This window comes from Amblyomma maculatum, chromosome 9, assembly GCF_055883805.1.
Source record: "Amblyomma maculatum isolate TAMU_Amacu chromosome 9, ASM5588380v1, whole genome shotgun sequence".
Classification (NCBI taxonomy): domain Eukaryota; kingdom Metazoa; phylum Arthropoda; class Arachnida; order Ixodida; family Ixodidae; genus Amblyomma; species Amblyomma maculatum.
The window spans coordinates 97,773,957-97,799,685 of NC_139352.1; the positions used below are offsets into that span (position 1 = coordinate 97,773,957).

At 47.8% G+C, this 25,729-nt stretch overlaps 2 protein-coding genes, 4 non-coding genes and 1 pseudogene across 6 annotated transcripts; all 7 read right to left on the bottom strand.

Annotated features, from left to right (window-relative positions):
• Nucleotides 1–2,579: 2,579 nt before the first annotated feature.
• On the bottom strand, nt 2,580–4,398 carry LOC146179821 (uncharacterized; annotated as a pseudogene).
• Nucleotides 4,399–4,530: 132 nt separating this feature from the next.
• TRNAD-GUC (transfer RNA aspartic acid (anticodon GUC)) lies at nt 4,531–4,602 on the bottom strand. The gene has a single exon. It is a non-coding gene; the product is annotated as a tRNA-Asp (tRNA).
• A 341-nt stretch (nt 4,603–4,943) lies between these two features.
• Nucleotides 4,944–5,015, bottom strand: TRNAD-AUC (transfer RNA aspartic acid (anticodon AUC)). Its single transcript has one exon. It is a non-coding gene; the product is annotated as a tRNA-Asp (tRNA).
• Nucleotides 5,016–9,991: 4,976 nt separating this feature from the next.
• Nucleotides 9,992–10,063, bottom strand: TRNAD-GUC (transfer RNA aspartic acid (anticodon GUC)). The gene has a single exon. It is a non-coding gene; the product is annotated as a tRNA-Asp (tRNA).
• A 15-nt stretch (nt 10,064–10,078) lies between these two features.
• Nucleotides 10,079–25,653, bottom strand: LOC146179825 (uncharacterized). The gene is made up of 3 exons (XM_084580281.1): nt 25,364–25,653; nt 14,427–14,996; nt 10,079–10,105 (listed from the first exon to the last, which is right to left on the bottom strand). Exons 1-3 carry the CDS (start codon nt 25,649–25,651, stop codon nt 10,079–10,081), a joined length of 885 nt encoding a protein of 294 aa, XP_084436407.1. The 5' UTR covers nt 25,652–25,653.
• On the bottom strand, nt 10,131–10,202 carry TRNAD-GUC (transfer RNA aspartic acid (anticodon GUC)). Its single transcript has one exon. It is a non-coding gene; the product is annotated as a tRNA-Asp (tRNA).
• On the bottom strand, nt 20,796–21,846 carry LOC146179827 (uncharacterized). Its single transcript, XM_084579911.1, has one exon. It carries the CDS (start codon nt 21,844–21,846, stop codon nt 20,833–20,835), a length of 1,014 nt encoding a protein of 337 aa, XP_084436037.1. The 3' UTR covers nt 20,796–20,832.
• Nucleotides 25,654–25,729: the final 76 nt, after the last annotated feature.

The window sequence follows — 25,729 nt, forward strand, 5'->3', positions numbered from 1 at the left end:
TAGTGTGCAGTTTGAAAAAAAAAAAACGACTTCGTACTTGCTTTGACCGGCATCTTTTTAACTCTTTGTAAAACATCTTGCCCTCGGCCTCCATTGTTTATCATTCGGTACAAGGGAACTGGGATCATGACTTATATTAAGTCACTATACAATTTTTTCTTGTTCACCAGACTTAGATATTCTATCGAGAATCGAACCTTCAGTATATAGGCAGAGTCAACAATCTCCTTTAAATATCCCTTCAACCCGCATATTGGCCACCCTGCAGTAGACACAATAAAATCTGGAAGGGCATTTGCTAGACGCACTTGCATCATTGTACGTAAGAAGGTCTCACTTTGATCCCTGAAAAACATAAAACGGGAGACGAGTTGCCGAACAAACAAATGTGAGAGACCGACACCACCATCTCGAACTGATCGAAATAAATTGGTTCGTTTTGTCCTTTCCCAGTTGGACGCCCAAATGAATACAGCAAACACTCTGTGCATTTTTTGCACATATACGCGTGACATAGAAAGAAACTGCAAAACATACCACAATTTGGAGATTAGAAAAATACTGCATATGGATGCCCTCGCAAACATGGATAATTCTCTACCTTGAAAAGCCCCTGCTTTCTCCTTCACTTCGGGCATCACGTCCTTCCAGTAATCGGCGCTCCTGTTATAATATTGCAGTGGCACTCCCAAGTACTTCGATGGAACGGTTGTCCACTGGAGGTTCGCAAAAGACCTCGGCGCAATTTCCCAATTTCCGTGCCAGAAGCCGACACTTTTGTCCCAGTTAATCTCAGCGCCTGTCTGTTCACAAAACTTTTTGGCAACGAAAATTGCTTCTTGAACACTTTTTTGGTCGCTACAAAACACCGCAATATCATCCGCATAGGCAAGAACTTTCACCTGGGACGACTCAATACGAAAACCGTTAATTAGTTCGGAGTTGATCAGTTTAAGACAAAATGGCTCCAAGTATAGAGTGAAAAGTAAAGGAGAGAGTGGGCAACCTTGTCTTACTGAAGACCGCACGGGGACAGTCTCGCTTAAGCTTTTGTTAACAATGATTCGAAAGGTGCAATTGTCATAAACCATTTTTAGACCATCAAGAATAACACATCCTACATTTGCATGTTCGAGCACGCTGTACAGAACTTCATGCGATACCCGATCGAATGCCTTTGCCAGGTCCAGTTGGATCATTGCTACTCGACCAGCAAAGTGATCACAACATTCCAGAATACTACGCGCAACATGAACATTTGTGCATATACTGCGCCCTTTTATTCCGCAGGTTTGGTGCGGCCCAACGAGTTGCATGATCACACTTTGCAGGCGCTTGGCCAGAACCTTCATGAATATCTTGCAGTCGGTATTGGTCAGCGTAATCGGGCGATAAGACCCTACCGACTGCAGTTTCCTTTGGTCATCCGTTTTGGGGATTAGCACTACGTGACCAGTACGAAAAGACAGCGGCATTTGCTTTTCTTTGTACGCTTCCGTGATCACCGCATGTAAAGTTGGGCTAATTTCATCTCGAAAAGTCTTATAAAAAGCGGCCCCGAGGCCGTCGGGCCCTGGCGTCTTCCCAAGGACTAGCTCGTCAATTGCGCTTTCAACTTCACCAATGCTGATAGGTTGTTCTAGGCGAGCAACAGTGTGCTCATCTAATCTGGGCACTAGCGATAAAAATTCATCACGCATTTCGCACCTCGTTCTTTTATTCCCTACCAGTTCTTTATAATATTCCACAAAGGCCTGCTCAATGTACTTCTTGTCGCTGGTAATCTCATTATGGTACCGAATCTGCCGGATTTCTTTCTGCGTTGCATACCGCCTTTCATCGCACAACGCACGTTTGTTCGGTGCTTCACCTGCCCACAACTTTTCGGCCCGCGCTCTTATCACTGCCGCTCTGTACTTGTCTGTCTCCAGAGTTTCTAGCTGGTTCTTTATTTCTCGGATTTTGTTTGTGTACATGCCAGGCGCTGCTGTTTCCATACACATTATGAAATCCAAATTGCACTTCAATTCTTTCTCCATTTTTCGACATCTTTGATGAAGTATTGTTCCTCGTTCTATCGCGATCACCTTGACGTCGTTCTTAAGTGCCTCCCACTTTGCTGCGTAGCTCCATGAGCTAGTCGAGGGCATTTTAGCTATCTCTTCTTTAATTCGCTCACTGGATTCTTCATCCTCTAAAAGTTTTACGTTAAGCTTCCAGAGGTCCCAACTAAACCGTGACTTTTTGGGCTTGTTACCAAACGTAACCATCACAAGACTGTGATCGCTGAACGAGAGGTGCTTTAGATCGTATTTTTCACATGCTGTGACAAGCTGCAAGCTGACGTACACTCTGTCTAGTCTCGCATTACTGCCGCGTTGGAAATGCGTAAAACCGGGATGTGAGCCTTGGGACAGTACACTGCCAAGATCTTCCATATTATTCCTTGAATTCCATATTCCTTGAATTAGTGAGTTCAGCAACCGAGCGCTCTGATCGCGAATCGGGGACTTGGGTACTCGATCTTCTGTTAAGCAGACACAGTTGAAGTCACTCATAAGAATAACACTTTTCGCGCAATTTAGGAACACTTCAACCTTCTAAGAAAAAGCAACACGCTCAGTCTGATTGTTAGGTGCGTACACACATATAACACGCCAAGCACTACCAGTCAGTACAAAGTCAACAACCAGTAACCGGCCTTCTTCGGATGCTACGAAATTTTCCTCCACAATGCCCAGACTGTTTCTCAAAAATAAGGCGCAACCACCCGACCTTCCAACAGCATGACATATACACACACTGTATCGCGACCGAAAATTGGCAACCATTCGATCTGTATGTTCCTCACTCTCAATTTTGGTTTCTTGCAAAGCGATAATGTCCAAATCATTTTCTAGGAAAATTCGGCTGACTTGACGCTGACGTTTGATTGCTGCCAGCCACCTGACATTCAACGTCGCTATGCGCAATGGCATATGAAATAATATTCCCTTATCTCTGGAGGAACACACAAATCGCGCAGTGCTCACCTCAGGGCACCATGTCGCGGCAGCAGTTTCCGTGCTCATCGGATTAACACTTGTGTCCACGCTGTGCCAGCCTTTACTGGAGGCTCGATGCGCTTCTTCTGGGTCGTCCTCCATGCGCAGTCAAGTGTGTCGCGCACGTTGCTCCGGCATCCGAAAAGGACAAAGTTACCACAGAAGCAGCGCTATTTCGGCGTCGCTTCTGCTGTTCTTCTATCAGGCGGAATAGTTGGTTTAAATGGCGCTCGCCGCCTCGGTGTCGCTTTGCTGGGCGGCTCCTCCACTGCTGCACCGTCACTTAGCTGGTCGCCTTGTACCGCTTGAAGATGAGAGCGTTTTGTGGCCGAAACAGCGGTGTCTTCCATGGTTGCATCTTTGACATTTTGTAGGGTGTTTGCTTCGTTTTTTGAGGTATCCTCCATTTCGACAGTAGGCGTCTTCTCTTGATTTTTCTTCTGCTCCTGTTCGAGTTGAGGCAGTTCATGCTGCGAGGCCGTCGTCGCCACAATGTGCTCACCGCTTGAAGGTTGCAGATCTTTTGCAGCAGCAGATGGTAAAACCCCTGCTTCCTTTGACGCTTCCTCAGCTTCCAACTCATCCATGACATGTTCCGCCAGCTCGCTGTTCCTTGCCGGGCCCGTCATGTTCGCGTACGTGGGAACACACTGGCTCTCATCATGCCCAAATCGCCGACAACGCGAGCACCTAGGCACTCGACAGTCGCGACGAATGTGGCCTTTACCTTGACATCGCAGGCAAAGGGGGGGGGCCTCCCTGCGACAACTAAAAGAGCTGGCTCACCTGCGATACGGATTTGGTGGGGAATGTCTTCCGCTGTGACACCTGTGTTCGGTTTTAGGCTCAACATTCTAGTTGTGGACCCCTTTTCGGTGACGCCTTGAACACGCCACTTCTCTTTTGACGTTTGCGTCACTTCACCATATGGTCGGAAGGCCACCCGCACATCTTCGTCAGTCACATTGTGAAGAACCCAGTGCACCTTGACTCGTACTTCCTGCTTGTTGGGGTCGATAACGATGCACCGACGTTCCTTGACGGAAATGCTTTCGGCCGCGAGCACTTTCTGCATGGCCTCTGAACTCCTAAACGTAACCGCCCACACGTGATTCATTTGGAATGCTCCCAGGGCTACAACCTCAGGGAGCAAATCCAAACGGGCAAGGGCATCCCTGTAGTCCTCGACCCTATACGGCCGCGCCCGAACGTCACCGTGCAAAAATACTGTGTTCAAAACGATACGACCTGAAGGTAGGTGGGGCAGCATAACTTCGTATTCCTCGTTATCATGAACAGCAATCCTGTTTCCGCGGCTCGGCTGAGCCGCTAACGCCGCTCCAACGGAACACATGATAGCACGTCCGTCACGCTCGGTGGCCGGAAGTGGACGGGATACTGGCCACTACACAACGAGGAGGCGCAGGGAAGAGGCTAAGTGCTGTTCTGATATGGCGCATAATGCAAGAAAGAAACAAAAATTAAGCTCCCCGTCGGGGAATTGAACCCCGGTCTCCCGCGTGACAGGCGGGGATACTGGCCACTATACTAACGAGGAGGCGCAGGGAAGAGGCTAAGTGCTGTTCTGATATGGCGCATAATGCAAGAAAGAAACAAAAACTAAGCTCCCCGTCGGGGAATCGAACCCCGGTCTCCCGCGTGACAGGCGGGGATACTGGCCACTATACTAAGGAGGAAGCGCAGGAAAGCAGGCTGGCGTTGCTCAGAAATGGCACAGAAGGCTGAAAACGAAAAACTAAGCTCCCGTCGGGGAATCGAACCCCGTTCTCCCGCGTGACAGGCGGGGATACTGGCCACTATACTAACGAGGAAGCGCAGGGAAGCCGACAAGCGCTGTTCTCAAATGGCGCAGAGTGCAACAAGGAAACAAAAACTAAGCTCCCCGTCGGGGAATCGAACCCCGGTCTCCCGCGTGATAGGCGGGGATACTGGCCACTATACTAACGAGGATTTTTTTTCTTTATTACCGACTTGGCAACTACAAAGGACGATGAAAAGTCGCATGGAATTAAAAACAAGTCACTTTCTGACAGGTTTCTTGTGATGGAATGGATTAGGTGACATGAGCTTGTCCAAGACTGGCAGCCATTCCGGGGGTTCAGATTGCCCTTCGAAAACATCACGCGTGTACATTACACTTTCAACAAAATATTGATGGGCTGGGTGTAAAACATGTTCATGGCGAACATCCATCCGCGTTCCCCATACGCTGTGCATACACAAGACCATTAATAAATCACTGGGCACTTCTCCTGGCTGGGCGCATGGAAGGTAGCGTATGCCAAACGGCGTTATTGGTAAGTCCTTTTTAATAGTACGCTGTAGCACGTCCCAGAAAAAAACCGCATCGTGTCAATCAAGGAAAATATGCTCTATGGATTCCAGTTTTTGGCAAATTAAACAGTCAGCAGACCAAGGCACAAAAAGGCCTTTGCTTTCCAGCCATGGCTTCACCGGAAGAGTGCCGGTGCCCGGTATGCAATTTAAAAAAGAAAGATCTGATGGGCATTCTTTTCACTCTTTTCAACACGTCCCGCTCCGGACCCAAAGCATATACAGCGCGATAAAGAGGCACAGGTAAAAAGGTTTCCAATAAATCTTTGTACAGCCGTTTTCGCGTAACAGTACACATATACTCATTTGAAAATCTCGCCTTCACTATTTGGAAGGACGCGACAACTTCGCGAAGAAAAGCACTTAGAGCCATTGTCCCTGTAGACATAGTCGAAACTACATATTACGGCAGTGAATCACACAATCGCACTTGGATTACCGTTCTGAGAAAAACATCGCTTTGTTCGCGCAAAAAAAAGAACCTGGTTACAATCTGCTTTAATTATAAATGTGACAATCCCAGTCCACCATTATGCACCGTATGAAACAGATTGCATCGACTGGTACGCTCCCATGTTGAAGCCCACACAAACGTGGCAAATACCCTATGCAGTTTTTGAACAGAGATTCTTGACATAGATAACACTTGCAGCATGTAAAACATTTTTGCAACTAGGAGCATATTGCAAACGGTAGCTCTTGCGAACATAGAAAAGTTATGTCCTCCCCATTTGTTTGTTTGGGTTTTCACTTGCTCAACTTCACCGGCCCAACATTCCTTGCTTTCACGGTAATGCTTTAGTGGCACACCAAGGTAATTGCCCGGCGTTATTGTCCATTGCATACTGGAGAACAGTTCAGGCGCGTATTGCCAGTTTCCGTGCCAAAATCCTAAACACTTCGCCCAACTAATTTCACTTCCACTTGCAGTGCAAAAAGCAGTGGCTTCTTTTACGACTTCCTGCACGCTTTCATGGTCAGTACAAAAAACCGCAATATCGTCCGCGTATGCCAAAACCCGAACTTCACTTTGAAAAAATCTATAACCGCATATGTTCGGCCTTGTAAGCAATCTTAGACAGAAAGGCTCCAGATAAAGCGCAAACAAAAGGGGAGACAGAGGACAGCCCTGCCTTACTGACGACTGAACAGGTATACGATCGGTTAAATGCTTATTCACGACCAGTCTCGCTGAACAGCACTCGTAAACCATTTTCACGCCCTTTGTAATCACGGAACCAGCATTGACATACTCTAAAACAGAGAACAAAATTTCATGTACCACTTTATCAAATGCTTTATGGAGGTCTAATTGCATCATGGCTACGTGGTCATGCATCGCGTCACAACATTCTAGTACACTCCTTGCTGCGTGTATGTTAGTAAAAATGGTCCTTCCTTTTATACCGCATGTCTGATGTGGGCCTACAAGAGAAGTAATTACACATTGGAGTCGTCGCTCTAATACTTTCATGTAAATTTTATAGTGAACATTTTTTAGACTTATAGGACGGTAAGACGCTACAGAGGGAAGCTTAACTGGGTCATCTGTTTTCGGGATTAGTACAACGTGTGACATTCGAAAAGACGGAGGAGGTACGTTCTTTTCGTAGCATTCACTAATAACTCTTTCCAGTAAAACAGACATTTCAGTTGGAAAGGCCTTGCATATGGCAGCACCAAGACCATCTGGTCCGGGTGATTTATTGGAATACAATTCCCCGATAACGGCCTCAATTTCGTCGGAAGTAATACTTGCTTCAAGTGTCTGCGCAACTTCGTCTTCCACTCTTGGCATCAGCGACTTAGTCTTTTGTGAAGCGTTCAATGTCCGGTGTTTTCAGGCTAAACAATTCGCTGTAAAATTCTACAAACGCCCGTTCAATTGTTTTTTTTTCCGAGGTAACTACGTTATGATAGCAGATTTCTTTTATCTCTTTTGACACTGCGTACCTTTTTTCGTCACTAAGTGCCCTTTTCGTGGGCGTCTCTCCGAGCCATAATTTTTCGCTGCGTGCCCTTATCACCGCACCGCGATACTTCTCTTCGTCTATCACCTCAAGTTTGGTTTTTATCTTTTTTATATCTTGGGCGAACAAGCCAGGCTTAACGCTCTCCATGCTAAGCATGTATTCAAGTGTGCTACGAAGTTCTTTTTCTTGTTCTCTTTCTTTACGTCGGAGAGTGCATGCTCGGTCAATAGCAGCTATCTTTACCTCGCACTTAAACTGCTCCCATGCTTGTATAAAATTAGAGTCATTTTGTAACATATGCCTAATATATTCTTTAACTTTAGTGTTAAACTCTTCATCCAGCAGCATTTTTTCATTAAATTTCCATAGCTCCCAATTGAACTTTGTTGCCTTACTTTTCACGCTTAGAGTAATCATTACGAGGGAGTGGTCACTAAAGCTCATGGGAAGTGTTTCATATTCCGAGCACAAAGGCACACATTCAATGGGAACATATATTCGGTACAACCTTGCATGACAGCTACCTTGAAAGTGCGTGAACTTTGCTTGGCCTTCATGCGTCATTATACAGCCAGTATCTTCAAGCTCTGCCTCAATAACAATGTCAATAAGTAACTCTGCACTCTTGTCACGAAGGACACGGTCTGTTGTTCTATCTTCCGGTCTACAGACACAGTTGAAGTCTCCAAGCAGGAGAACACGCCTCTCATGTATTAGGAAGGATTTCATATAGTGAAAAAACTCTTCCCGCTCGAACGTTCTAGTCGGCGCATAAACGCAGATCACTCTCCAGTCCAATCCAGAAAAACTGAAATCACATATCAATAGCCGCCCACTCTCACACGAGAACACAGACTGCACACACTCTATGCAATTTCGAATGAAAATGAGACATCCCCCCGATCTTCCAACCGCATGACAAACGCAAACACTATATCTAGAACGATATATTTCAGCCATTTTCTCTGTTTGTTGTTCGCTTTCCATTTTGCTCTCTTGAACTGCTAGCACATCAATTTCATTTTCCAGCAGAATGCGGTTCAGCTGCAGTTGTCTCCGACGCGTTGACAGCCCCCTCACATTTAGCGTGGCTACGCGCAAGCTAGTGGTTAAATTGGTCGCCATCTCAAGAAATTATAAATCGCGAAACATATATCACTCACATCGCTTTTGCAGAAAGACAGCATTGCGGTTGATCTGTTGCACGGGATGACCATTCTTCCTTTTTGGCGAGTCCGTCCGTCGTTCCAAGCGCTGCTCCCGATCATGGACCGGGCTTGTAACGTCTCGACCGGAAAGGGTACCCCCGCTATGGCGGAGGCACAGGTGACACAGTTCTCCGGTCTGGGGGCACGTTTGGCCTTGGCTTGAAGGACGCCCGGCGAAGGGGGGCTGCCTTCAGTGGAGGCTGTCCGCTTTCCGCTCCTCCTTGGGTTGATTCCTCGTTGACACTGTCTTCGCGCACCCGCTTCACAGGCGAGGTAGAAGCAGCTGGCATCTCAGCTTCAGTGTCCCCCTGTTCCTCACTGTGTTGCGTAGCCGACGCTGGGCTTGCTGCACTGGCATTGCCGTTTTCTTTCGTGGGTGTCTCGGACCCAGCGACATTCGACAACGGAACTATCAACACTGATTCACAGTGTTCTTTAGGGGCAGGGGTCTTCTCAGAGGACTGTTCGTTCTATTCTGCCTCCTCAGTGATTCCACTGCTCGCTTCCTCGGCGTCCACTGCGTCCATCAAGTGCTCGCCTGTCACTTCACTCGGCACGGGGCCTGCAACGTTGGCATACGTGCGCACACACTGCGACTCGTCATGGCCGTAGCGACGACACAGCCCGCAGCGCGGCACACGACACTCACGACGTATATGTCCTTTCCCGCGGCACCGGAGGCAAAGCGGGGCTCTGCCTTGGACGTGGACGAGTGCGACGTCCTCGGCGACCCGAAGCTGATGCGGCAGGTCCTCGATGGTAACGCCCACTTTGAGCTTCAGCGTGACCGTTCGTGTTGTTGAAGCCTTGTCGACACACCCTTGCACTCTCCACTTGTCTCTTGAAATTTCCGTAACTTTTCCAAAAGCTGCCAACGCCGCTCGCACGTCATCGTCTTGCACGCCGTGAAGCAGCCAGAAAAGCTTCAACCTGATGCCTTGGTTACAGGGGTCAATGACCACGCAGTGGTGTTCCTTCACTTCAATAGCTTGGACTTCCAAAATCTTCGCTTTCGCCTCTTCACCTTTAAACGTTACCGCCCACACGTGATTCATTTGGTATGCCCCGAGGGCAACCACTTCCGGCAGCAGTGAAAGACGAGGGAGGGAGTCTCGAAAGTGCTCCACCCGGTACGGCCTGGCTTTTATGTCGCCATGCAAAAAAACAGTATGTAAAACACTCGAACCTGTAGGCAGATGCGGTAGAACCAGTTTATAATCCTTGGTAGGCCTTTCCGTGCTCCTGATACCACGGCCCAGCTGGGCCGCTGAATCCGCTCCTTGGGAGCCCATGATAATCACGTCCGTCACGCTCGGTGGCCGGAAGTGGAATCCACTATACTAACGAGGAGGCGCAGGGCGAAGTGCTGTTCTGATATGGCGCATAATGCAAGAAAGAAACAAAAACAAAGCTCCCCGTCGGGGAATCGAACCCCGGTCTCCCGCGTGACAGGCGGGGATGCTGGCCACTATACTAACGAGGAGGCGCAGGGAAGAGGCTATGTGCTGTTCTGAAATGGTGCATACTGCAAGAAAAAAAGAAAAACTAAGCTCCCCGTCGGGGAATCGAACCCCGGTCTCCCGCGTGACAGGCGGGGATACTGGCCACTATACTAACGAGGAGGCGCAGGGAAGAGGCTAAGTGCTGTTCTGATATGGTGCATACTGCAAGAAAGAAACAAAAACTAAGCTCCCCGTCGGGGAATCGAACCCCGGTCTCCCGCGTGACAGGCGGGGATACTTGCCACTATACTAACTTTTTTTTTTTTTCTTTATTGCCGTGAAACACAAAACAAAAATACACATGATAAAAAACGTCAACTACACTTGAGCTAACGCGTAAGTGGCTAAAATCTTTTCAAGTGCACTAACTCATCAAAGAGACAATGCCATTGTGGCGGATCCTGCTGCCTCATGAAAGTTTCACGTATATAAACAGCACTTTCAATAAAGTTTTCACGCGAAGATCGTGTATCTATATCTGCATGACGCACCTGCATTCGTGTTTTCCACAAACTATGGAGGCCAAGAAGCATAATTAAATCATAAGGTGCATCATCGTTCTGCACTGGTAGAAATCTTATACCGTAAGGAGTTAATGGAAGCTCCTTTTTAATTGTCCTTTGGAGGACGTCCCATAGAAATACAGCATCCCAACACTGTAAGAAAACGTGTTCAATTGTTTCCGGTTTTTTGCACAACAGGCAATTTGTTGTCCATGGGACGAAGATACCTTTTTCATTCAACCAGGTTTTAACAGGGAGCGTATTAGAGTGAAGTTTGAAAAGGAATGTTTTAGCTGATGGCCTCACGGGCATCTTCTTAACTCTTTTCAAAACGTCCTGCCCTGGGCCTCCACAGTGTAATGCCCGGTAAAAAGGCACCGGCAGCATCACGTCAATGAGATCTTTATACAGTTTTTTTCTAGGAACGTTGTAAAGGTAATCAAAAGAAAACCGCACTTCAAGCAACTTGCACGAAAAAACAACCTCGCGCAGGTAGCCAGTCACAGTACCAGGCATGTTTTCACAAGACACAATCCATTCAGGGAGCAGCCTCTGTAATCGCACTTGCATCACGGTTCTTAAAAAGGTATCTTTTTGATCACGGAGGAATATAAATCGCGAAACCACCTGACGCAAGAACAGATGTGCAAGGCCAAGCCCGCCCCTTTTAACAGAAATAAACAAATTCGCCCGGGCGGTTTTTTCCCATGTGGATGCCCAAATAAAAACAGCAAAAACGCGGTGCATTTTCTGAATTGAGGTTCGTGAGACACACAACACATTCATGAGGTACCACAGCCTCGAAATAAGAAAAACATTGCAAATAGAAGCGCGCGAAAATATTGAGAGTTGCCTTCCTTGCCAGGCTTCCGCTTTTTCTTTCGCTCTGGATGTTTCTTCCATCCAGTGCACGTTGGGATCTTGATAACATTCTAAAGGCACGCCTAGATATCGTGTTGGGAGAGCAGACCATCGCAGCTTACAGAAGAAATCAGGTGTCACGTCCCAATCACCGTGCCAAAACCCAGAGCTTTTCTCCCAATTGATCTTACATCCCGTTTGATCACAAAATGTTTGGACGACACTCGTGGCTTCACAAATGCTCTTTCTAGTTGCACAAAACACTGCTATGTCATCGGCATATGCTAGCATTTTCACGTGTGCTGATTGCAGCTTGAACCCTAAAATGCGATCGCTATCAATGATAGCCAAGCAAGGTGGCTCTAAATACAGTGCAAACAGCAGGGGTGAGAGTGGGCAGCCCTGCCTTACCGATGAACGTACTGCGATGCTGTCAGTCAGTTCACCATTCACTATAATACGGGTCGTGCAGTTCGCATACGCCATTTTAACACCCTCCACTATGACGTCACCGAGGTTAGAATGCTCCAAAATGGAAAACAGAATTTCGTGAGAAACACGGTCAAAGGCTTTCGCCAAATCTAACTGAATCATGGCTATCTGACCACCGAGTGCATCAACACATTCTAGTACGGTTCTTGCGACATGTATATTCGTGGCAATGGATCGACCCTTGATGCCGCACGTTTGATGAGACCCAACCAATTTCTTTATTACGCTTTGCAGTCGTTTTGCTAAAACCTTCATGTACACCTTGTAGTCAACATTGGTGAGGCTAATCGGTCGATATGACCCCACCAACAGACGTTTCTCCGGATCATCTGTCTTGGGTATTAGAACAATGTGCGATGTAGAGAAAGACAATGGGACAGTATTACGTTCATAAGCTTCAGTGATTACACAGAGCAAAAACTGAGCCGCATACTGCTGAAACGTTTTAAAGAAGGCAGCGCTTAGGCCATCCGGCCCAGGGGCCTTCCCAGTTGTCAGGTCATCTATTGCAGATACTATCTCCTGCAACGTTATCGGTGTTTCTAGGCGCGCTTTACTTTCGTCATCCAGTGCAGGCATCAGTCTCAGAAAATTTGTTTGAAAGCCGCCTACAGTCTGAGGCTTAGCGCTAAGCAGTTCTTCGAAATGCTCTGCTACCGCACGCTGAATATCTTTAGCGTCTTCTGTGATATGGCCGGCATACCTTATACTCCTTATTTCTTTCTGGCAGGCGTATCTTTTCTCGTCTGCTAGCGCTCGTTTTGTCGGAACTTCTCCAGCCCAAAGTTTTTCAGCCCTTGCACGTATGACAGCCGCTGTGTATCTTTCGCTGTCGATTGTTTCCAACTCACTTTTTATCTCTCGTATTTTACTGGCGAAATGCCCTGGCACTGAACTTTCCATGCTCAAAAAAAACTGGAGTTGTTCATTCAGTTCTTTTTCTTTTTCTTTCTCTTTATGCCGCACCTTACTGCTCTTTTCTATGGATTTCAATTTGACCCACTCTTTGAAGCTGTCCCATTCCTCTGCAAAACTTACTGGTCGCATAGCAAGACGATTTTCAAACTCGGTCTTAACTTCCGTAAGGAACTCTTCATCGGCAAGAAGTTTGGCATTCATTTTCCATAGGTACCAGATAAAGCGCGATTTCTTTCCTTTGCGACCAAACACTGCACTCACGAGACAATGATCGCTGAAAGACACAGGTTTGACCTCATATGCAGTACATAGGGAAACAAGATCTACCGAGGCATACACCCTGTCCAATCTAGCATGGCTGTCACGCTGAAAGTGCGTGAACTCTGGCTGGTTTCCAGTGGAGAACACACTACCAACATCCTCAAGGCCATACTCATGCACAAGTGCATTCAACAGCTCGGAGCTTCTGTCTCTTCGAGGTTTACACTTCGCCGCTCGGTCCACAGCTGCGCACACACAGTTGTAGTCACCAAGAACAAGCAAGATTTTGTCAGTCTTCAGCCACACCTCAATAGACTCAAAAAACAATTCACGCTCACATCCTGAATTGGGAGCATACACACACACAACACGCCAGCATAAATTAGAGTAGGTAAAATCGGTAACCAAAAGCCGACCGCTTGGACAGGCAAAAACGGACTCTACGCTTACTCCCAGCGTGTTGCGTATAAATAAAAGGCATCCACCCGATACACCAACAGAATGGCACACACACACATAAAAGTTTGTTTGAAAAGAAGCCACCATACGGTCAGTGCTTTCTTGGCTCTCAATCTTTGACTCTTGCACAGCTGCTATATCTATATCATTATCCAAAAGGAGGCGACTGAGTTGGCATTGTCGCCTTCTCGCTCCCAGTCCTCTGACATTCAAAGTAGCTACATGTACCGGCGAATTAAGCTTGAGAGTCATGTATTAGAGAGAGACGCCCGTACCCGCATGGTGCCTACCTTCATGGTTGCATGGCTTCTGCTTCTGACGAACAGCGGCGTATGTATGCATGTAATGTCCTCCCAGCAGAATGTCGGGATGCATTCAAACGAAGTCCAAGCACATTGTTTCATTTTTGCTCACACACGCACCACTTGGTTGCAGAAGGTTCCTGACGCTGGTCGGTAGGCAGCCGACCCACAAATCGTTCAGGGCACCACAAAAACTACGGAGGCGGTTTCCCCGCCTGCCGCGTGTCGGCCGAGAAGTTCGGCTTCGGTCTTAACGTGGCTCTTCGGATGCCAGAAGTTTTCGGCGGCGGCTCACCACAAACACCGCCTGGCAGCTGAGTCTCCTCCACGCTTTCCTCATGCGGACGTTTCGCGGCTATTAAGGCTGCTGTCTCCGGCCCAACCTCCATGGCATCAGTACAGGAAGGCTCAGTACTGAGATGGTCCTCAGCATCAGCATCAGAAAATTTGATTACGTCTTCTGACGCTTCCTTTGACGCGCTTTCATGGTCCTGGGATGGAACGTTCAAGACATGCAGAGTTTCATTCATTTCATTTGAGACCGTCACCTTATTCTTTGTTAAAACCGTCATGGAAGGCGCGTCCTGTTTCGTTGACTGGCCTCTAATGTCAGCAGCCTCCTCCGCATCCGCCTCGTCCATAATTAACTCGGACGAGTCTTCGCTGGTCCCAGGTCCGGCAATGCTAGCGTAGGTTCGTGCACACTGGCTGTCTTCATGCCCGAACCGTCGACAGGTTCCGCAGCGAGGAACCCGGCACTCTTTGCGGATGTGACCCGTACCCCGACAGCGTAGGCACAACGGGGGTCTGCCTGGCACGATGACGAGCGCGAGCTCGCCGCTAACATTCAACTGATGCGGCAGGTCGTCGAGCTTCATGCCAGCTTTCAGCTTCAGCGTTACGAGTCTAGTTGTAGAGCCCTTTTCTAGCATACCTTTAACACGCCAACGCTCCCGGGAAACTTCCGACACCTTTCCGTAAGGCGCAAATGCAGCACGAACATCTTCATCTGGCACGTTGTGTAGTAGCCAGTGAAGCTTGAGTCGCACGTCCTGGTTCGCCGGGTCAATCACCAAACAGCGACCGTTTTTCACAGACAGCTCACCTACACTGACAATCTTGTTGACGGCTTCAGTATCCTTGAGAGTGACGGCCCAGACGTGGCTCATCCGATACGCCCCCATAGCGATAACATCGGGGATTAGCGAGTGTTGTGCTAAAGCATCCCGGAAATCTTTCACCCGGTACGGGCGGGCCCTGATATCGGCGTGCAAAAAAACGGTATTCAAAACAAACCGACCTGTTGGAAGTGCAGGCAAAACGGCCTGGTAAGTGTTGTCCTGTTCAGCAGTCCTGTTACCGTGGCCTGACATGGCCGCTGAAGCCGCTCCTGAGGAGCCCTGCATCCTGCGTCCGTTCACTGGCGTGGCCGGAAGCAGAATCTGCCACTATACTAACGAGGAGGCGCAGGGAAGAGGCTAAGTGCTGTTCTGATATGGTGCCTACTGCAAGAAAGAAACAAAAACTAAGCTCCCCGTTTGGGAATCGAACCCCGGTCTCCCGCGTGACAGGCGGGGATACTGGCCACTATACTAACGAGGAGGCGCAGGGAAGAGGCTAAGTGCTGTTCTGATATGGTGCATACTGCAAGAAAGAAACAAACACTAAGCTCCCCGTCGGGGAATCGAACCCCGGTCTCCCGCGTGACAGGCGGGGATACTGGCCACTATACTATTTTTTTCTTTATTGCCGTGAAACACAAAAACAAAATAGAAATGATAAAACACGTCAACTACACTTGAGCTAACGCGTACGCGGCTAAAATTTTTTCAAGTGCACCAACTCATGAAACAGAGACTGCTATTGTGGCGGATCCTGCTGCATCCTGAAAGTTTCGCGTATATACACAGCACTTTCAATAAAGTTTTCACGCGCAGATCGTGTATCTATATCTGCATGACGCACCTGCATTCGTGTTTTCCACAAACTATGGAGGCCAAGAAGCATATTAAAATCATAAGGTGCATCGTCGTTCTGCACTAGTAGGAATCTTATACCGTAAGGAGTTAATGGAAGTTCCTTTTTAATTGTCCTTTGGAGGACGTCCCATAGAAAGACAGCATCCCAACACTGTAAGAAAACGTGTTCAATTGTCTCCGGTTTTTTGCACAACAGGCAATTCGTTGTCCATGGGACGAAGATACCTTTTTCATTCAGCCAGGTTTTAACAGGGAGCGTATTAGAGTGAAGTTTGAAAAGGAACGTTTTAGCAGATGGCTTCAAGGGCATCTTCTTGACTCTTTTCAAAACGTCCTGCCCTGGGCCTCCACAGTGTAATGCCCGGTAAAAAGGCACCGGCAGCATCACGTCAATGAGATCTTTATACAGTTTCTTTCTGGGAACATTGGAAAGATAATCAAAAGAAAACCGCACTTCTAGCAACTTGCACGAAAAAACAACCTCGCGCAGGTAGCCAGTCACAGTACCAGGCATGTTTTCACATGACACAATCCATTCAGGGAGCAGCCTCAGCAATCGCACTTGCATCACAGTTCTTAGAAAGGTATCTTTTTGATCACGGAGGAATATAAACCGCGAGACCACCTGACGCAAGAACAGATGTGCAAGGCCAAGCCCGCCCCTTTTAACAGAAATAAACAAATTCGTCCGGGCGGTTTTTTCCCATGTAGATGCCCAAATAAAAACAGCAAAAACGCGGCGCATTTTCTGAATTGAGGTTCGTGAGATACACAACACATTTATGAGGTACCACAGCCTCGAAACAAGAAAAACATTGCAAATAGAAGCGCGCGAAAACATTGACAGTTGCCTTCCTTGCCACGCATCCGCTTTTTCTTTCACTCTGGGTGTTTCTTCCAACCAGTGCACGTTGGGATCTTGATAACATTCTAAAGGCACGCCTAGATGTCGTGTTGGGAGAGCAGACCATCGCAGCTTACAGAAGAAATCAGGTGTCACGTCCCAATCACCGTGCCAAAACCCAGAGCATTTCTCCCAATTGATCTTGCATCCGGTTTGATCACAAAATGTTTGGACGACACCAGTGACTTCACAGATGCTCTTTCTAGTTGCACAAAAGACTGCAATGTCATCAGCGTATGCTAGCATTTTCACGTGTGCTGATTGCAGCTTGAATCCTAAAATGCGATCGCTATCAATGATAGCCAAGCAAAGTGGCTCTAAATACAGTGCAAAAAGCAGGGGTGAGAGCGGGCAGCCCTGCCTTACTGATGACCGTACTGCGATGCTGTCAGTCAGTTCACAATTCACTATAATGCGGGTCGTGCAGTTCGCATAAGCCATTTTAACACCCTCCACTATGACGTCACCAAGGTTAGAATGCTCCAAAATGGAAAAAAGAATTTCGTGAGAAACACGGTCAAAGGCTGTCGCCAAATCTAATTGCATCATGGCTATCTGACCACCGAATGAATCAACGCATTCTAATACGGTTCTTGCGACATGTATATTCGTGGCAATGGATCGACCCTTGATTCCGCACGTTTGATGAGGCCCAACCAATGTTTTTATTACGCTTTGCAGTCTTTTTGCTAAAACCTTCATGTACACCTTATAGTCAACATTTGTGAGGCTTATCGGTCGATATGACCCCACCAACTTTCGTTTCTCCGGATCATCTGTCTTGGGTATTAGAACAATGTGCGATGTAGAGAAAGACAAAGGAACAGTATTACGTTCATAAGCTTCAGTGATTACACAGACCATAAACTGAGCCGCATACTGCTGAAAAGTTTTAAAGAATGCGGCGCTTAGACCATCCGGCCCAGGGGCCTTCCCTGGTGTCAGGTCATCTATTGCAGATAGTATCTTCTGCAACGTTAGCGGTGTTTCTAGGCGCGCTTTACTTTCGTCATCCAGTGCAGGCATCAGTATTAGAAAATCTGTTCGAAAGCCGCCTACAGTCTCAAGCTTAGCGCTAAGCAGTTCTTCGAAGTGCTCTGTTACCTCACGCTGATTATCTTTAGCATCTTCAGTGATATGGCCGGCATATCTTATACTCCTTATTTCTTTCTGGCTGGCGTATCTTTTCTCGTCTGCTAGCGCTCGTTTTGTCGGTACTTCTCCAGCCCAAAGTTTTTCAGCCCTTGCACGTATAACAGCCGCTGTGTATTTTTCACTGTCGATTGTTTCCAACTCACTTTTTATCTCTCGTATTTTACTGGCGAAATGCCCTGCCACTGAACTTTCCATGCTCAAAAGAAACTGGAGTTGTTCATTAAGTTCTTTTTTTTTTTCTCTTTATGCCGCACCTTACTGCTCTTTTCTATGGATTTCAATTTGACCCACTCTTTGAAGCTGTCCCATTCCGCTGCAAAACTTACTGGTCGCATAGCAAGACGATTTTCAAACTCGGTCTTAACTTCCGTAAGGAACTCTTCATCGGCAAGAAGTTTGGCATTCAGTTTCCATAGGTGCCAGTTAAAGCGCGATTTCTTTCCTTTCCTACCAAACACTGCACTCACGAGACAATGATCACTGAAAGACACAGGCTTGACCTCATATGCAGTACATAGGGAAACAAGATCAACCGAGGCATACACCCTGTTCAATCTAGCATGGCTATCTCGCTGAGAGTGCGTGAACTCTGGCTGGTTTCCCGTGGAGAACACACTGCCAACATCCTCAAGGCCATACTCATGCACAAGTGCATTCAACAGCTCGGAGCTTCTGTCTGTTCGAGGTTTACACCTCGCCGCTCGGTCCACAGCTGAGCACACACAGTTGTGTTCACCAAGTACAAGCAAGATTTTGTCAGTCTTCAGCCACAATTCAATAGACTCAAAAAACGATTCACGTTCGCATTTTGAATTGGGAGCAAACACACACACAACACGCCAGCATAAATTACAGTAGGTAAAATCAGTAACCAAAAGCCGACCACTTGGACAGGCAAAAACGGACTCTACGCTTACTCCCAGAGTGTTACGTATAAATAAAAGGCATCCACCCGATACACCAACAGAATGGCATACACACACATAAAAGTTTGCTTGAAAAGAAGCCACCATACGGTCAGTGCTTTCTTGGCTCTAAATCTTTGACTCTTGCACAGCTGCTATATCTATATCATTATCCAAAAGGAGGCGACTGAGCTGGCATTGTCGCCCTCTCGCTCCCAGCCCTCTGACATTCAAAGTAGCTACGTGTAACGGCGAATTAAGATTAAGAGTCATGTATTAGAAAGAGACGCCCGTACCCGCATGGTGCCTACCTTCATGGTTGCGTGGCCTCCGCTTCTGAAGAACAGAGGCGTATGTGTGCATGTAATGTCCTCCCAGCAGAACATCGGGCTGCATTCAAACGAAGTCCAAGCACCGTCTTTCATTTTTTTTTCCACACACGCCCCTCTTGGTTTGCAGAATGTTCCTGACGCTGGTCGGTAGGCAGCCGACCCACAAATCGTTCAGGACACAAAAAAACTACGGAGGCGGTTTCCCCGTCTGCCGCGTGTCGGCCACGAAGTTCGGCTTCGGTCGCAAAGTTGCTCTTCGGATGCCCGCAGTTTTCGGAGTCGGCTCAGCACAAACACCGCCTGGCAGCTGAGTGTCCTCGATGCTTTCCTCGCGCGGACGTTTCGCGGCAATTAAGGCTGCTGTCTCCGGCCCAACCTCCACGGCATCAGTACAGGAAGGCTCAGTACTGGGATGGTCCTCAGCATCAGCATCAGAAAATTTGATTACGTCTTCTGACGCTTCCTTTGACGCGCTTTCATGGTCCTGGGATGGAACGTTCAAGACATGCAGAGTTTCATTCTGTTCATTAAAGACCGTCACCTTATTCTTCTTTAAAACCGTCAAGGAAGGCGCGTCCTGTTTCGTTGACTGACCTCTAATGTCAGCAGCCTCCTCCGCATCCGCCTCGTCCATAATTAACTCGGACGAGTCTTCGCTGGTCCCAGGTCCGGCAATGCTAGCGTAGGTTCGTGCACACTGGCTGTGTTCATGCCCGAACCGTCGACAGGTTCCGCAGCGAGGAAACCGGCACTCTTTGCGGATGTGACCCGTACTCCGGCAGTGTAGGCACAATGGGGGTCTACCTGGCACAATCACTAGCGCCAGCTCGCCGCTAACATTCAACTGATGCGGCAGGTCGTCGAGCTTTCAGCTTCAGCGTGACGAGTCTAGTGGTGGAGCCCTTTTCTAGCATACCTTTAACACGCCAGCGCTCCCGGGAAACCTCCGACACCTTTCCGTACGGCGCAAATGCAGCACGAACATCCTCGTCTGGCACGTTGTGTAGCAGCCAGTGAAGTTTGAGTCGCACGTCCTGGTTCGCCGGGTCAATCACCAAGCAGCGACCGTTTTTTACACACAGCTCACCTACACTTACAATCTTGTTCACCGCTTCAGCATCTTTGAGAGTGACGGCCCAGACGTGCTCATCCGATACGCCCCTATTGCGATAACGTCGGGGATTAGCGAGTGTTGCGCCAAAGCATCCCGGAAATCTTCCACCCGGTACGGGCGGGCCCTGATATCGGCATGCAAAAAAACGGTATTCAAAACAAACCGACCTGTTGGCAGTGCAGGCAAAACAACCTGGTAAGTATTGTCCTGTTCAGCAGTCCTGTTACCGCGGCCTGACGTGGCCGCTGAAGCCGCTCCTGAGGAGCCCTGCATCCTGTGTCCGTTCACTGGCGTGGCCAGAAGCAGAATGTGGCCACTATACTAACGAGGAGGCGCAGGGAAGAGGCTAAGTGCTGTTCTGATATGGCGCATAATGGCAGTAAGAAACAAAAACTAAGCTCCCCGTCGGGGAATCGAACCCAGGTCTCCCGCGTGACAGGCGGGGATACTGGCCACTATACTAACGCGGATTTTTTAAAATCATTTTTATTTACCTTTTCATTCAGACAAAGAAAATACATTGTAATAAAAAAGCACTTCAGCCTGCTTTGGCTGAAGTGATACATTAAAATTTCTTGAACTGGATCAGTTCATCCAATACATTCAGCCATGAAAGTGGCTCAACCTGCACCCGATAAACTTCACGTACATAGCACACACTTTCAACAAATTTTTCTCTCACCGACAGCACATTGACATCTGCATTCCTGAATGCCATTCGTGTCTTCCATAAACTGTGGAGGCCGAGCAGCATTATCATGTCGTAGGGAATACCTGTGTGATTATTGTCTGTTGGTAGATAGCGTATTCCTATAGGTGTTATGGGTAAATCCTTCTTTATGGTACGTTGCAGAATATCCCAATAAAATACCGGGTCCCAGCATTCAATGAACACGTGCTCGATGTTCTCAGGCTTTTTACATAATAAACAGTTTGTGGTCCAGGGTACAAATATTCCTTTGTCAGCTAGCCAGGTCTTAACGGGAAGTGTACTAGTGTGCAGTTTGAAAAAAAAAAACGACTTCGTACTTGCTTTTACCGGCATCTTTTTAACTCTTTGTAAAACATCTTGCCCTCGGCCTCCATTGTTTATCATTCGGTACAAGGGAACTGGGATCATGACATCTATTAAGTCACTATACAATTTTTTCTTGTTCACCAGACTTAGATATTCTATCGAGAATCGAACCTTCAGTATATAGGCAGAGTCAACAATCTCCTTTAAATATCCCTTCAACCCGCATATTGGCCACCCTGCAGTAGACACAATAAAATCTGGAAGGGCATTTGCTAGACGCACTTGCATCATTGTACGTAAGAAGGTCTCACTTTGATCCCTGAAAAACATAAAACGGGAGACGAGTTGCCGAACAAACAAATGTGAGAGACCGACACCACCATCTCGAACTGATCGAAATAAATTGGTTCGTTTTGTCCTTTCCCAGTTGGACGCCCAAATGAATACAGCAAACACTCTGTGCATTTTTTGCACATATATGCGTGACACAGAAAGAAACTGCAAAACATACCACAATTTGGAGATTAGAAAAATATTGCATATGGATGCCCTCGCAAACATGGATAATTCTCTACCTTGAAAAGCCCCTGCTTTCTCCTTCACTTCGGGCATCTCGTCCTTCCAGTAATCGGCGCTCCTGTTATAATATTGCAGGGGCACTCCCAAGTACTTCGATGGAACGGTTGTCCACTGGAGGTTCGCAAAAGACCTCGGCGCAATTTCCCAATTTCCGTGCCAGAAGCCGACACTTTTGTCCCAGTTAATCTCAGCGCCTGTCTGTTCACAAAACTTTTTGGCAACGAAAATTGCTTCTTGAACACTTTTTTGGTCGCTACAAAACACCGCAATATCATCCGCATAGGCAAGAACTTTCACCTGGGACGACTCAATACGAAAACCGTTAATTAGTTCGGAGTTGATCAGTTTAAGACAAAATGGCTCCAGGTATAGAGTGAAAAGTAAAGGAGAGAGTGGGCAACCTTGTCTTACTGAAGACCGCACGGGGACAGTCTCGCTTAAGCTTTTGTTAACAATGATTCGAAAGGTGCAATTGTCATAAACCATTTTTAGACCATCAAGAATAACACATCCTACATTTGCATGTTCGAGCACGCTGTACAGAACTTCATGCGATACCCGATCGAATGCCTTTGCCAGGTCCAGTTGGATCATTGCTACTCGACCAGCAAAGTGATCACAACATTCCAGAATACTACGCGCAACATGAACATTTGTGCATATACTGCGCCCTTTTATTCCGCAGGTTTGGTGCGGCCCAACGAGTTGCATGATCACACTTTGCAGGCGCTTGGCCAGAACCTTCATGAATATCTTGCAGTCGGTATTGGTCAGCGTAATCGGGCGATAAGACCCTACCGACTGCAGTTTCCTTTGGTCATCCGTTTTGGGGATTAGCACTACGTGACCAGTACGAAAAGATAGCGGCATTTGCTTTTCTTTGTACGCTTCCGTGATCACCGCATGTAAAGTTGGGCTAATTTCATCTCGAAAAGTCTTATAAAAAGCGGCCCCGAGGCCGTCGGGCCCTGGCGTCTTCCCAAGGACTAGCTCGTCAATTGCGCTTTCAACTTCACCAATGCTGATAGGTTGTTCTAGGCGAGCAACAGTGTGCTCATCTAATCTGGGCACTAGCGATAAAAATTCATCACGCATTTCGCACCTCGTTCTTTTATTCCCTACCACTTCTTTATAATATTCCACAAAGGCCTGCTCAATGTACTTCTTGTCGCTGGTAATCTCATTATGGTACCGAATCTGCCGGATTTCTTTCTGCGTTGCATACCGCCTTTCATCGCACAACGCACGTTTGTTCGGTGCTTCACCTGCCCACAACTTTTCGGCCCGCGCTCTTATCACTGCCGCTCTGTACTTGTCTGTCTCCAGAGTTTCTAGCTGGTTCTTTATTTCTCGGATTTTGTTTGTGTACATGCCAGGCGCTGCTGTTTCCATACACATTATGAAATCCAAATTGCACTTCAATTCTTTCTCCATTTTTCGACATCTTTGATGAAGTATTGTTCCTCGTTCTATCGCGATCACCTTGACGTCGTTCTTAAGTGCCTCCCACTTTGCTGCGTAGCTCCATGAGCTAGTCGAGGGCATTTTAGCTATCTCTTCTTTAATTCGCTCACTGAATTCTTCATCCTCTAAAAGTTTTACGTTAAGCTTCCAGAGGTCCCAACTAAACCGTGACTTTTTGGGCTTGTTACCAAACGTAACCATCACAAGACTGTGATCGCTGAACGAGAGGTGCTTTAGATCGTATTTTTCACATGCTGTGATAAGTTGCAAGCTGACGTACACTCTGTCTAGTCTCGCATTACTGCCGCGTTGGAAATGCGTAAAACCGGGATGTGAGCCTTGGGACAGTACACTGCCAAGATCTTCCATATTATTCCTTGAATTCCATATTCCTTGAATTAGTGAGTTCAGCAACCGAGCGCTCTGATCGCGAATCGGGGACTTGGGTACTCGATCTTCTGTTAAGCAGACACAGTTGAAGTCACTCATAAGAATAACACTTTTCGCGCAATTTAGGAACACTTCAACCTTCTAAAAAAAAGCAACACGCTCAGTCTGATTGTTAGGTGCGTGCACACATATAACACGCCAAGCACTACCAGTCAGTACAAAGTCAACAACCAGTAACCGGCCTTCTTCGGATGCTACGACATTTTCCACCACAATGCCCAGACTATTTCTCATAAGGCGCAACCACCCGACCTTCCAACAGCATGACATATACACACACTGTATCGCGACCGAAAATTGGCAACCATTCGATCTGTATGTTCCTCACTCTCAATTTTGGTTTCTTGCAAAGCGATAATGTCCAAATCATTTTCTAGGAAAATTCGGCTGACTTGACGCTGACGTTTGATTGCTGCCAGCCACCTGACATTCAACGTCGCTATGCGCAATGGCATATGAAATAATATTCCCTTATCTCTGGAGGAACACACAAATCGCGCAGTGCTCACCTCAGGGCACCATGTCGCGGCAGCAGTTTCCGTGCTCATCGGATTAACACTTGTGTCCACGCTGTGCCAGCCTTTACTGGAGGCTCGATGCGCTTCTTCTGGGTCGTCCTCCATGCGCAGTCAAGTGTGTCGCGCACGTTGCTCCGGCATCCGAAAAGGACAAAGTTACCACAGAAGCAGCGCTATTTCGGCGTCGCTTCTGCTGTTCTTCTATCAGGCGGAATAGTTGGTTTAAATGGCGCTCGCCGCCTCGGTGTCGCTTTGCTGGGCGGCTCCTCCACTGCTGCACCGTCACTTAGCTGGTCGCCTTGTACCGCTTGAAGATGAGAGCGTTTTGTGGCCGAAACAGCGGTGTCTTCCATGGTTGCATCTTTGACATTTTGTAGGGTGTTTGCTTCGTTTTTTGAGGTATCCTCCATTTCGACAGTAGGCGTCTTCTCTTGATTTTTCTTCTGCTCCTGTTCGAGTTGAGGCAGTTCATGCTGCGAGGCCGTCGTCGCCACAATGTGCTCACCGCTTGAAGGTTGCAGATCTTTTGCAGCAGCAGATGGTAAAACCCCTGCTTCCTTTGACGCTTCCTCAGCTTCCAACTCATCCATGACATGTTCCGCCAGCTCGCTGTTCCTTGCCGGGCCCGTCATGTTCGCGTACGTGGGAACACACTGGCTCTCATCATGCCCAAATCGCCGACAACGCGAGCACCTAGGCACTCGACAGTCGCGACGAATGTGGCCTTTACCTTGACATCGCAGGCAAAGGGGGGGCCTCCCTGCGACAACTAAAAGAGCTGGCTCACCTGCGATACGGATTTGGTGGGGAATGTCTTCCGCTGTGACACCTGTGTTCAGTTTTAGGCTCAACATTCTAGTTGTGGACCCCTTTTCGGTGACGCCTTGAACACGCCACTTCTCTTTTGACGTTTGCGTCACTTCACCATATGGTCGGAAGGCCACCCGCACATCTTCGTCAGTCACATTGTGAAGAACCCAGTGCACCTTGACTCGTACTTCCTGCTTGTTGGAGTCGATAACGATGCACCGACGTTCCTTGACGGAAATGCTTTCGGCCGCGAGCACTTTCTGCATGGCCTCTGAACTCCTAAACGTAACCGCCCACACGTGATTCATTTGGAATGCTCCCAGGGCTACGACCTCAGGGAGCAAATCCAAACGGGCAAGGGCATCCCTGTAGTCCTCGACCCTATACGGCCTCGCCCGAACGTCACCGTGCAAAAATACTGTGTTCAAAACGATACGACCTGCAGGTAGGTGGGGCAGCATCACTTCGTATTCCTCGTTATCATGAACAGCAATCCTGTTTCCGCGGCTCGGCTGAGCCGCTAACGCCGCTCCAACGGAGCACATGATAGCACGTCCGTCACTCTCGGTGGCCGGAAGTGGACGGGATACTGGCCACTATACAACGAGGAGGCGCAAGGAAGA